The sequence below is a fragment of the Sphaerodactylus townsendi genome, linkage group LG07 (assembly GCF_021028975.2).
Source record: "Sphaerodactylus townsendi isolate TG3544 linkage group LG07, MPM_Stown_v2.3, whole genome shotgun sequence".
Lineage (NCBI taxonomy): Eukaryota > Metazoa > Chordata > Lepidosauria > Squamata > Sphaerodactylidae > Sphaerodactylus > Sphaerodactylus townsendi.
In genome coordinates, this window is record NC_059431.1 from 119059991 (window position 1) to 119073757 (window position 13767).

Here is a 13767-nt window from a genome sequence, read left to right on the forward strand (position 1 = left end):
CCCCCCCCCCCCCACCCCCCCCCCCCCCCACCCCCCCCCCCCCCCACCCCCCCCCCCCCCCACCCCCCCCCCCCCCCACCCCCCCCCCCCCCCACCCCCCCCCCCCCCCACCCCCCCCCCCCCCCACCCCCCCCCCCCCCCACCCCCCCCCCCCCCCACCCCCCCCCCCCCCCACCCCCCCCCCCCCCCACCCCCCCCCCCCCCCACCCCCCCCCCCCCCCACCCCCCCCCCCCCCCACCCCCCCCCCCCCCCACCCCCCCCCCCCCCCACCCCCCCCCCCCCCCACCCCCCCCCCCCCCCACCCCCCCCCCCCCCCACCCCCCCCCCCCCCCACCCCCCCCCCCCCCCACCCCCCCCCCCCCCCACCCCCCCCCCCCCCCACCCCCCCCCCCCCCCACCCCCCCCCCCCCCCACCCCCCCCCCCCCCCACCCCCCCCCCCCCCCACCCCCCCCCCCCCCCACCCCCCCCCCCCCCCACCCCCCCCCCCCCCCACCCCCCCCCCCCCCCACCCCCCCCCCCCCCCACCCCCCCCCCCCCCCACCCCCCCCCCCCCCCACCCCCCCCCCCCCCCACCCCCCCCCCCCCCCACCCCCCCCCCCCCCCACCCCCCCCCCCCCCCACCCCCCCCCCCCCCCACCCCCCCCCCCCCCCACCCCCCCCCCCCCCCACCCCCCCCCCCCCCCACCCCCCCCCCCCCCCACCCCCCCCCCCCCCCACCCCCCCCCCCCCCCACCCCCCCCCCCCCCCACCCCCCCCCCCCCCCACCCCCCCCCCCCCCCACCCCCCCCCCCCCCCACCCCCCCCCCCCCCCACCCCCCCCCCCCCCCACCCCCCCCCCCCCCCACCCCCCCCCCCCCCCACCCCCCCCCCCCCCCACCCCCCCCCCCCCCCACCCCCCCCCCCCCCCACCCCCCCCCCCCCCCACCCCCCCCCCCCCCCACCCCCCCCCCCCCCCACCCCCCCCCCCCCCCACCCCCCCCCCCCCCCACCCCCCCCCCCCCCCACCCCCCCCCCCCCCCACCCCCCCCCCCCCCCACCCCCCCCCCCCCCCACCCCCCCCCCCCCCCACCCCCCCCCCCCCCCACCCCCCCCCCCCCCCACCCCCCCCCCCCCCCACCCCCCCCCCCCCCCACCCCCCCCCCCCCCCACCCCCCCCCCCCCCCACCCCCCCCCCCCCCCACCCCCCCCCCCCCCCACCCCCCCCCCCCCCCACCCCCCCCCCCCCCCACCCCCCCCCCCCCCCACCCCCCCCCCCCCCCACCCCCCCCCCCCCCCACCCCCCCCCCCCCCCACCCCCCCCCCCCCCCACCCCCCCCCCCCCCCACCCCCCCCCCCCCCCACCCCCCCCCCCCCCCACCCCCCCCCCCCCCCACCCCCCCCCCCCCCCACCCCCCCCCCCCCCCACCCCCCCCCCCCCCCACCCCCCCCCCCCCCCACCCCCCCCCCCCCCCACCCCCCCCCCCCCCCACCCCCCCCCCCCCCCACCCCCCCCCCCCCCCACCCCCCCCCCCCCCCACCCCCCCCCCCCCCCACCCCCCCCCCCCCCCACCCCCCCCCCCCCCCACCCCCCCCCCCCCCCACCCCCCCCCCCCCCCACCCCCCCCCCCCCCCACCCCCCCCCCCCCCCACCCCCCCCCCCCCCCACCCCCCCCCCCCCCCACCCCCCCCCCCCCCCACCCCCCCCCCCCCCCACCCCCCCCCCCCCCCACCCCCCCCCCCCCCCACCCCCCCCCCCCCCCACCCCCCCCCCCCCCCACCCCCCCCCCCCCCCACCCCCCCCCCCCCCCACCCCCCCCCCCCCCCACCCCCCCCCCCCCCCACCCCCCCCCCCCCCCACCCCCCCCCCCCCCCACCCCCCCCCCCCCCCACCCCCCCCCCCCCCCACCCCCCCCCCCCCCCACCCCCCCCCCCCCCCACCCCCCCCCCCCCCCACCCCCCCCCCCCCCCACCCCCCCCCCCCCCCACCCCCCCCCCCCCCCACCCCCCCCCCCCCCCACCCCCCCCCCCCCCCACCCCCCCCCCCCCCCACCCCCCCCCCCCCCCACCCCCCCCCCCCCCCACCCCCCCCCCCCCCCACCCCCCCCCCCCCCCACCCCCCCCCCCCCCCACCCCCCCCCCCCCCCACCCCCCCCCCCCCCCACCCCCCCCCCCCCCCACCCCCCCCCCCCCCCACCCCCCCCCCCCCCCACCCCCCCCCCCCCCCACCCCCCCCCCCCCCCACCCCCCCCCCCCCCCACCCCCCCCCCCCCCCACCCCCCCCCCCCCCCACCCCCCCCCCCCCCCACCCCCCCCCCCCCCCACCCCCCCCCCCCCCCACCCCCCCCCCCCCCCACCCCCCCCCCCCCCCACCCCCCCCCCCCCCCACCCCCCCCCCCCCCCACCCCCCCCCCCCCCCACCCCCCCCCCCCCCCACCCCCCCCCCCCCCCACCCCCCCCCCCCCCCACCCCCCCCCCCCCCCACCCCCCCCCCCCCCCACCCCCCCCCCCCCCCACCCCCCCCCCCCCCCACCCCCCCCCCCCCCCACCCCCCCCCCCCCCCACCCCCCCCCCCCCCCACCCCCCCCCCCCCCCACCCCCCCCCCCCCCCACCCCCCCCCCCCCCCACCCCCCCCCCCCCCCACCCCCCCCCCCCCCCACCCCCCCCCCCCCCCACCCCCCCCCCCCCCCACCCCCCCCCCCCCCCACCCCCCCCCCCCCCCACCCCCCCCCCCCCCCACCCCCCCCCCCCCCCACCCCCCCCCCCCCCCACCCCCCCCCCCCCCCACCCCCCCCCCCCCCCACCCCCCCCCCCCCCCACCCCCCCCCCCCCCCACCCCCCCCCCCCCCCACCCCCCCCCCCCCCCACCCCCCCCCCCCCCCACCCCCCCCCCCCCCCACCCCCCCCCCCCCCCACCCCCCCCCCCCCCCACCCCCCCCCCCCCCCACCCCCCCCCCCCCCCACCCCCCCCCCCCCCCACCCCCCCCCCCCCCCACCCCCCCCCCCCCCCACCCCCCCCCCCCCCCACCCCCCCCCCCCCCCACCCCCCCCCCCCCCCACCCCCCCCCCCCCCCACCCCCCCCCCCCCCCACCCCCCCCCCCCCCCACCCCCCCCCCCCCCCACCCCCCCCCCCCCCCACCCCCCCCCCCCCCCACCCCCCCCCCCCCCCACCCCCCCCCCCCCCCACCCCCCCCCCCCCCCACCCCCCCCCCCCCCCACCCCCCCCCCCCCCCACCCCCCCCCCCCCCCACCCCCCCCCCCCCCCACCCCCCCCCCCCCCCACCCCCCCCCCCCCCCACCCCCCCCCCCCCCCACCCCCCCCCCCCCCCACCCCCCCCCCCCCCCACCCCCCCCCCCCCCCACCCCCCCCCCCCCCCACCCCCCCCCCCCCCCACCCCCCCCCCCCCCCACCCCCCCCCCCCCCCACCCCCCCCCCCCCCCACCCCCCCCCCCCCCCACCCCCCCCCCCCCCCACCCCCCCCCCCCCCCACCCCCCCCCCCCCCCACCCCCCCCCCCCCCCACCCCCCCCCCCCCCCACCCCCCCCCCCCCCCACCCCCCCCCCCCCCCACCCCCCCCCCCCCCCACCCCCCCCCCCCCCCACCCCCCCCCCCCCCCACCCCCCCCCCCCCCCACCCCCCCCCCCCCCCACCCCCCCCCCCCCCCACCCCCCCCCCCCCCCACCCCCCCCCCCCCCCACCCCCCCCCCCCCCCACCCCCCCCCCCCCCCACCCCCCCCCCCCCCCACCCCCCCCCCCCCCCACCCCCCCCCCCCCCCACCCCCCCCCCCCCCCACCCCCCCCCCCCCCCACCCCCCCCCCCCCCCACCCCCCCCCCCCCCCACCCCCCCCCCCCCCCACCCCCCCCCCCCCCCACCCCCCCCCCCCCCCACCCCCCCCCCCCCCCACCCCCCCCCCCCCCCACCCCCCCCCCCCCCCACCCCCCCCCCCCCCCACCCCCCCCCCCCCCCACCCCCCCCCCCCCCCACCCCCCCCCCCCCCCACCCCCCCCCCCCCCCACCCCCCCCCCCCCCCACCCCCCCCCCCCCCCACCCCCCCCCCCCCCCACCCCCCCCCCCCCCCACCCCCCCCCCCCCCCACCCCCCCCCCCCCCCACCCCCCCCCCCCCCCACCCCCCCCCCCCCCCACCCCCCCCCCCCCCCACCCCCCCCCCCCCCCACCCCCCCCCCCCCCCACCCCCCCCCCCCCCCACCCCCCCCCCCCCCCACCCCCCCCCCCCCCCACCCCCCCCCCCCCCCACCCCCCCCCCCCCCCACCCCCCCCCCCCCCCACCCCCCCCCCCCCCCACCCCCCCCCCCCCCCACCCCCCCCCCCCCCCACCCCCCCCCCCCCCCACCCCCCCCCCCCCCCACCCCCCCCCCCCCCCACCCCCCCCCCCCCCCACCCCCCCCCCCCCCCACCCCCCCCCCCCCCCACCCCCCCCCCCCCCCACCCCCCCCCCCCCCCACCCCCCCCCCCCCCCACCCCCCCCCCCCCCCACCCCCCCCCCCCCCCACCCCCCCCCCCCCCCACCCCCCCCCCCCCCCACCCCCCCCCCCCCCCACCCCCCCCCCCCCCCACCCCCCCCCCCCCCCACCCCCCCCCCCCCCCACCCCCCCCCCCCCCCACCCCCCCCCCCCCCCACCCCCCCCCCCCCCCACCCCCCCCCCCCCCCACCCCCCCCCCCCCCCACCCCCCCCCCCCCCCACCCCCCCCCCCCCCCACCCCCCCCCCCCCCCACCCCCCCCCCCCCCCACCCCCCCCCCCCCCCACCCCCCCCCCCCCCCACCCCCCCCCCCCCCCACCCCCCCCCCCCCCCACCCCCCCCCCCCCCCACCCCCCCCCCCCCCCACCCCCCCCCCCCCCCACCCCCCCCCCCCCCCACCCCCCCCCCCCCCCACCCCCCCCCCCCCCCACCCCCCCCCCCCCCCACCCCCCCCCCCCCCCACCCCCCCCCCCCCCCACCCCCCCCCCCCCCCACCCCCCCCCCCCCCCACCCCCCCCCCCCCCCACCCCCCCCCCCCCCCACCCCCCCCCCCCCCCACCCCCCCCCCCCCCCACCCCCCCCCCCCCCCACCCCCCCCCCCCCCCACCCCCCCCCCCCCCCACCCCCCCCCCCCCCCACCCCCCCCCCCCCCCACCCCCCCCCCCCCCCACCCCCCCCCCCCCCCACCCCCCCCCCCCCCCACCCCCCCCCCCCCCCACCCCCCCCCCCCCCCACCCCCCCCCCCCCCCACCCCCCCCCCCCCCCACCCCCCCCCCCCCCCACCCCCCCCCCCCCCCACCCCCCCCCCCCCCCACCCCCCCCCCCCCCCACCCCCCCCCCCCCCCACCCCCCCCCCCCCCCACCCCCCCCCCCCCCCACCCCCCCCCCCCCCCACCCCCCCCCCCCCCCACCCCCCCCCCCCCCCACCCCCCCCCCCCCCCACCCCCCCCCCCCCCCACCCCCCCCCCCCCCCACCCCCCCCCCCCCCCACCCCCCCCCCCCCCCACCCCCCCCCCCCCCCACCCCCCCCCCCCCCCACCCCCCCCCCCCCCCACCCCCCCCCCCCCCCACCCCCCCCCCCCCCCACCCCCCCCCCCCCCCACCCCCCCCCCCCCCCACCCCCCCCCCCCCCCACCCCCCCCCCCCCCCACCCCCCCCCCCCCCCACCCCCCCCCCCCCCCACCCCCCCCCCCCCCCACCCCCCCCCCCCCCCACCCCCCCCCCCCCCCACCCCCCCCCCCCCCCACCCCCCCCCCCCCCCACCCCCCCCCCCCCCCACCCCCCCCCCCCCCCACCCCCCCCCCCCCCCACCCCCCCCCCCCCCCACCCCCCCCCCCCCCCACCCCCCCCCCCCCCCACCCCCCCCCCCCCCCACCCCCCCCCCCCCCCACCCCCCCCCCCCCCCACCCCCCCCCCCCCCCACCCCCCCCCCCCCCCACCCCCCCCCCCCCCCACCCCCCCCCCCCCCCACCCCCCCCCCCCCCCACCCCCCCCCCCCCCCACCCCCCCCCCCCCCCACCCCCCCCCCCCCCCACCCCCCCCCCCCCCCACCCCCCCCCCCCCCCACCCCCCCCCCCCCCCACCCCCCCCCCCCCCCACCCCCCCCCCCCCCCACCCCCCCCCCCCCCCACCCCCCCCCCCCCCCACCCCCCCCCCCCCCCACCCCCCCCCCCCCCCACCCCCCCCCCCCCCCACCCCCCCCCCCCCCCACCCCCCCCCCCCCCCACCCCCCCCCCCCCCCACCCCCAAGTCCATAACATCTGGAGTGCCAAAGGTTCGCCACCACTGCTCTATGGCATAGGTGTCAAACTCGCGGTAGCTGTAAACGCCATGACTGCCTCTGTTCCACACACAGCCCGTGCACTTCACGCCAACAACACTCTTCAGCACTACCTTACACCCGTGTAACGGCAAACTCTGGGCCCATAACCTGACAGAGTAGGCGGTTTAACAGCGGAAAGGTGCGTTACCAGAGTAAGATAAGCGCAGTTGAAGACGGCTTGGCACGGCTGAAGAATAACTCCACACCACACAGTAGCTTCACTCCAAAGAAGGATTTTACTTTTAGGTGCAAGCTATATACAGTGAAACCAAGGAACAAACCGGCAGCATGCCTCGCAGTAAACAAGAAACCCTAACGGATACTGTACACTGATAGTGCTCTGATTATATACAATGATGCTAGCAGGGCATGATGGGAACTGTAGTCCAGAACATCTGGAGGGCCGCGAGTTTGACACCTGTGCTCTATGGCATTAGAAAGCGGCTGAGATCCCCGCCCCCCTGGTTCCCCAAACCTTGCTGCTGGCACGATTCACCCCCAAATCTCCAAGACTTTCCCAACCAGAAGTTGGCAACTCTAGCAGTAGCCTTAGCTATAGAAAACTGACGAAGTCACTTTCAAACGGCTTATGTAGCGTTTATATCATGTTTTACAGGGACCGCTGCTTAAGCGGAAATGAGAATACGTTGATCTAGTAATGCATGCAGATTCAGAAAAGGGCCACGGGATTTAACAAGATCATCAACCATTATTTTCAAACTAACAATTAGTGGCGGTGCCTTAAAGTTGATGTTGTTGATGATGATGATAGTATTTTAAAAGTAGTTGCGGTTTCAAGAGTCCCCCCGCCCCTCTGTGTTCCTTCCCAATATTCCAACAAACACTGTGGCTTCGGATCACCTCTCAAGAGCCGCTTGCCCTTTCCAGACAATGGTAGAACCACACACCCTCTCATCCCAGGTCAGGGCAGCCGTGCAAGATGACACGCTGCAAACTGAGGTGCAAATTTGATAACTGGTGAGCAACTTACGTCCCTGCTGTGCTTATCCAGCTAAGCAAAGACATCTTGTGTGCGGTCACACATATATCGGAGGAAGAGAGCCTCTGGCCAAACGGAGCTTTTAACTTCTTTTCCTGGTAGAGCCAATGATATTATAGCTGCTGTTCTGTTTTTGACTTATTACCGTATATACTGGTGTATAAGACTACTTTTGAACCCTGGGAAATCATCTGTAAAATCTGGGGTCGTCTTATACGCCGGGTACGTAGTCTTATATGGCGAGTATAATCCAAGCTCTATATTTTAACTGGGAAAGTGGGGGGTCATCTTATACACCCAGTCGTCTTATACGCCGGTATATACGGTAAACGGAAACAGCATGCTAAAATTTACCCTCTGTCAGGTAAGTACTGAACTCGCTCAGCAGGCAGCATATGAAAGATACAGGTGTTTAAGTACTGGATATAGTCTGGTGCATTTTGCATCTTGTGCAAATCTCTCTCTGAAGGGATGCTGTACATACTAGATAGGTTATAGGGTCCCCATACATGCGTGCACGCCAAAATATTTGTGTGCCCATACTGAAAAGCAAACAAAACAAGAAGCGGCTCTTAGAGGTATCTGGCCCCTGGCAAATGTTTGTTGGACAAAACATGGCAGATTTATATATATTATTTTCTCCTTGTCACCTTTTTTCTTTTACATGTCCTTACACGTCCTTGTCAACTTTTTTAAAAGCTAAACTTTTAAAAATATATATATATGTATATACACATGATCTCTTTTTGTGTGTATACATATACATGTGTGTAAATATATATATGCGTTTATATATATATACATAATTATTATTATTGTTGTACCATGTTCATTCTTAAATAAAAAGAGAAAGGCCCCCCCGGTGTAATCATGTTTTTATGGAAACCATTCCATCTGTCATTTAGAAATTAGTTCACATTCACAGTATTGATATATCTCAGGGTTTTGGCTCGCTTCATCTTTGTTTTTTGTTTTTTTCCTTTGGTGGCCTGTAATCTTGCAATATTTTCACTTGCCCCCTTCAGGAAATGGTAGCCATGGGAGTTATCATGTTAGCTGCCCCCTGGACCACATTTGTTCTTTTTTTTAAAAAAAATTCAGTTTTGTTTTGCGTGCCTTTTCTTTCCCCCACACTTTGGCCCAGGCGAGTACCTCTTTCAAGACCGATTTTTGTGTCAGACTTTCTTTTTTTGTTATTTTATAAAGCCCTTTTTAGAAGGAAAAAAAGCTCTTTTTTAAAACAACAACAACCTTTATAGATCTAAGTCTTTTAAATTTTCAGATCCTAAAGACGATATATCTTCTTTAAAAGATTCATCATTCCCCCTTTCTTTGGCCTCTCTTTTTTAGTCTTTTCTTCTGTCTTCTATCTTCTTCCTTAGGCCATGTTTGCCAGCTACGTCCCTGAAATCATAGAGTTAATAGGAAACCGCAAGAAATATGGTGGTTCCTATAGTGCGGTTAGTGGAAGAAAGTAAGTATCCCGGGCGGCTCTGCTGCCTCTACTGCAGTAGCACACTCTCTGCATGCCATTTTCTTTTTTTCTTTTTTTGTTTGTTTTTTGTTTTATTTCGTGCATGTAGGCAATGTTTGCGCGCTACGTGCCAGAAATTGCTGCTCTCATCCTTAATCGGAAGAAATACGGCGGGACTTTTAACGCAACCCGAGGCAGAAAGTAAGTCTTAAAAAAAAATGGAAAGCAAAAAAAAAAAAAAACGAAGAAGAAAAAAAGGCCCAGGAATGGTTGTGTGACCTTAAGCGTCCCGCCAAGGTGGTGGCATCTGACTCACAGACACATGGCAGTGTTCTGTAGGTTTGTGTGTGTGTGTGTGTCCAGTTGACATCAGGTGTCTCCTCCATTTCTACAAATAGTCACATGGTGCATTGGAGACCTGGACCACACTAAGGTACACTAAGGGTTTTCCCCATTTTCCATGGTCAGCTCTAGAACTCAGTTGGTACAACCCAGAAGACAACCCTGCTATTATTAATTTTGCAGTTACTTTATGGGACTCGTTTGTTTGGTGTATCAAAGTCTTCCCCCCTCCCTGTGCTTCTGTAGCTGCTTTTTTATCAGCCTTGACCTTATGATGCACGTAGTTCAGTCAACATGTGGTTTCAAACTTATGACAGCTCCCATACAACCACCATTTCTGAGAAGTGGGGTTCCCATTGGAGGGCTGTGCTCACCCCTGTCGTGGATTGTGTGACCACAGCCCCCCGCCATGAAAGGGGCTACAGCACTCATCCATGTCAGCGGGTGTATGGTTCCTATATGGACACGTTGATTCACCATCACAGAGAATTCATAGCCTGAGTTGCCTTTCCCATTCTGAGGGAGGGGTTGTGGCTCAGTGGCAGACAAAGAGTTCCTGGTTCAATGCCCAACATCTCCAGTGAAAAGGACCAGGCAATAAGCAGTGGTGGATTCTACACAGCACAAATACAACATCCTCGGGACATTATATGTCAGTGATGGCAAATCTATGGCACAGGTGCCAGAGCTTGCACTCAGAGCCCTCTCTGTGGGCATGCGCACAGAGTTCATCATGTGGGGGGCAGAAAATCACCCCCCCACACACACACATCTAGGCTGGCCTGGGCCACTGAGCACAACGTGCGTGCACCGCGGTGAGTAGGGAGGACTTGGCTGGCGGGCCTGGTGCCTGTGCTCCGGGTGGCTGCTGCCCGGGGGAGGGGGTGCAGAGGAGGCAGAGATGCTAGAGAGGCACAGAGTGGTGCTCGCGGGACTTGCTGGAGGCTAGAGCAGGCTGGAGGAGGAAGAGGGAGCCAGCCATTTTTTTCTAAACTAAAACCTCAGTATTATGGTTAAATTGCTGTGTTGGCCCTTTGCGATAAACAAGTGGGTTTTGGGTTGCAATTTGGGCACTCGGTCTCAAAAAGGTTCGCCATCACTGTTATATGTATAGCATTTTGGGGAAGAACTTAACACAGCTCTCTTCTCAAAACGAGTTCAGCTCCTTATAGTCCTCATCACCCAGGTTTCTCAAAGATTGCAGGTTTAGATTGCTACTTCCCCCCCTACCCCAACCCAGATGATGGTTCCTGCCTGCTGAGCGAGCACCAGCAGGCAGGAAACACATTATTTCTCCTGCCCAAACCTCTTGCTTTTGTTTCTACCACTCGCACTCACCATTTTGTGTGCTGCAGGAGATTCTCCATGGAGGTTCCCCACGGATGTTCCCTCTGCTTGCAGCTCATTCGTTTGTTATTTTGCTGTCAAAAGTAGATGAATAAAGTTTGTTTTGCCCAGCGGTCCCTCACATGTGTCATTTCCCCTTTTGTTTTGTTTTGAGGGGGCTGTCTGCAAAGCTGTTGCAACATGGCTAGAGAAGCTGCAATATGCGAATATTTGTGTTGCCGTAGCATCGCAAACAGCCCCCTCAAAACAAAACAAAAAGGAAAAATGACTCATGCACAGGATCACTAGGCTAAACAAACTTCATTTGTCTAGTTTTGACAGCAAAATTGTGCACGGATGAACTACAAGCAGAGGAAACCTCTGTGGGGCATCTCCAAGGGAAATCTGCTGCAGCACACAAAATGGTGGGCACCACAGCGAAACTGGCAAGAGTTCCCTGCAGCAGGTGGGAGGAAAGATCCATTTTGGCTGATAGCGCTTGTGTTCTCCCATGCTGTGGGAACACGAAATCCCCAAACGGATCTTTTCATAACGTCCTAAAGATGTTTTATTTATGCTGTGCGGAATCCACCAATGTGACAGATCTCTTCCTGAGACACCAGAGAGCACTTGTCAGAGGGAACAGATCCTGATGGACTGATGGATGGGTTCAGGGTCAGAAAGCTTCCTGTGTTCTTGTGACCTTGAAAAGCGTGATCCTGCCTTGAGGCAATATCGTTTGCACCTGGCAATCCAGGGCCTTCTACAGCTGAATGTTTTGGCTTTGTGGACATGTCTTATTAGCAACATTGACATAAAACAATATTCAAATGACTCTCCTATGAGGAGAGGCTGCAGCGTTTGGGACTCTTTAGTTTGGAGAGGAGACGTCTGAGGGGGGATATGATTGAAGTCTATAAAATTATGCACAGGGTACAAAATGTTGACAGAGAGAAATTTTTTTCTCTTTCTCACAATACTAGAACCAGGGGGCATACATTGAAAATGCTGGGGGGAAGAATTAGGACTAATAAAAGGAAACACTTCTTCACGCAATGTGTGATTGGTGTTTGGAATATGCTGCCACAGGAGGTGGTGATGGCCACTAACCTGGACAGCTTTCAAAGGGGCTTGGACAGATTTATGGAGGAGAAGTCGATTTATGGCTACCAATCTTGATCCTCCTTGATCTGAGATTGCAAATGCCTTAACAGACCAGGTGATCGGGAACAACAGCTGCAGAAGGCCATTGCTTTCACATCCTGCATGTGAGCTCCCAAAGGCCCCTGGTGGGCCACTGCGAGTAGCAGAGAGCTGGACTAGATGGACTCTGGTCTGATCCAGCTGGCTTGTTCTTATGACTTGGTGAGAGAGAGGTGGATCCTACCACTGTCCAAAGGCTCTGTTGAGCAAACTTGGTTTGATTCTTAAAACATTTACACCTCATCTTTCTTTGTAAATTCCAAAGGAGATCGAAGTTGATGAAGTTGGCTTAGGCTGGAGGAAGGCTATGTGGAGAATTACTGGATCCCCACACCGTTACATGTTGATAAAAATAGTGTCAGAAGCCGCTTTTCTCTCATTCAGATCTCTTTGCAACCTAAGTTTTTATTTAGACACCTTTGATGTGACCCTGCTGGACCAAATGTTGCATTCCAGTCTCTGGAGGTTTGTCAGTGGTTTGGCTAGGGTTTATTTGAGAACCAGGCCGTGTCTTGCCTCCTTCTCCGAAACAGAACCAGTGTTATAAATACAAGAAAGGCAAACCTTACTTTTGTGCTACGTTCTGGCAAAAGTCATTTTCTTTTTGACTGGCAGCAAAAGTTACCTGTTAAGGCATGAGCAATACTAATTAAATCTCCCTGCATAATTGTCATTTATCTGGACTGAAATACTATCAAGGTCACGGAGTTGCAGGGTATGTTGCATGGAACCTACTTGTTCCCTGATGTAATTTCACTCTGTCTTCCTGTCACATTTTGTGTTCAGTTGGTGTATTACCATTTCATAGAGGGGAAAAGTTGGAAAGAGCTTGGAAACTCAATGTCCTTTGCCAGTCCTAACTAAAAAATGAATTTAAAAATTCCATTCACAGGCCATAGAAAAACAACCATTCTAGCCATCAGCTTTCAATATGTTGTCTTTCTGCTCCGGAAACATCAACTGTACAATATTTGCTAGGCAATATCATTAAAACAGTGTTGGAGTCACAGAATTTCGTCTCCAATATGGTCAGGTTCCAAAAAGAAATTTAGTTCTGCCTGTTTCCCAATGAGTATTTTCTACTGTTCTGTTTGGCACTCACACTACAGGACGTGGGCACTGTGGCCTCTACCCTCCCTATCCTCTTTGAATTTCTTCCGACCACTAGCATGTATTCAGATAGTACTTCTATAGTTTCCACTGAAATGTATGGGACAGATCCCAGCGCGTTTCATAATTGTCTGGGTTTTTTGCCAAGAAAGGCAGTTGTCACAGACAGAAAACCTGAGAGCCAAAACGGAAAAAACTCAGATTAACATTTTAATCTTGGTTCTGATTCTCTTTGGCCCATTCTGCACGGGCCAGGGAAGCAGCTGCACTCCAGTATAAATTATACTGGTGGAGCCCCAGAACCATTTGCCTGCTTCCTTGTAGGCGGCCCCTGGAGCTGCTGCAGCCCACAGAGGCACCCTCATACGGTGGCGCCTCAATTTTGTTATTCAACTTCCCTTCCCTGCGCAGCTCCGTGGGGACCAGGGGGCACACCCCCGTGGCCATGGCAACGCCTCGGGAGTTGGAGGCCAGGAGGCATGTCCCCACGGAGCTGCGCAGGGAAGAGAAGGTAAGTGTTGGAAAAAATGGACGCGCTGAAAAGCGCCGCCCCTGATTCAGTGCCGGTTGCACAACCCTGTTTTTGAAAAAACTTGCTCATTGTGCGAGTTTTGAAAACAGCGTTTCTCTGCTAGTTGTGGGGGGAAAGACACGGTGCTGCCTCATTGCAGACATGGCAGCTGTGCGAACGGTGTTTTTACCCTGCCTGGGTCACTGTTTTTGGCCCGTGTGGGACGGGCCTTTGAGTAGCAACATTTGTGCTTGAAGAACCATGCATGCTCTTGAGTAGTGGTGCTCTCCAAAGGTCCTACCCCCCAAAATCTTGTTGACCTCTGAAGGTGCTGCTGGAACTGTATTTTTGCTTGAAGCTCTAGTGTCCATATCATGGATCCATGGGAAGCAACTGATGGTTTCTTAGAACATGGAAAATACAGCAGCCTGACTTACAAAGGGAAGTGTTATAGAAAACATCAGCCCGACTTACAAAGTGTTATAGAAAACACAGCACCCCAACTTACAAAGGGG

At 67.1% G+C, this 13767-nt stretch overlaps 1 protein-coding gene across 1 annotated transcript in view; it reads left to right on the top strand.

The window, feature by feature from the left end:
• The window catches only part of KCNMA1 (potassium calcium-activated channel subfamily M alpha 1), a 657488-nt gene that overhangs the window by 407666 nt on the left and 236055 nt on the right, over positions 1-13767 (top strand). The window contains exon 8 of the mRNA XM_048504456.1: positions 8669-8760. Within this exon, the coding sequence (XP_048360413.1) occupies positions 8669-8760 (92 nt within the window). The remainder of the gene's footprint in view (positions 1-8668; positions 8761-13767) is intronic.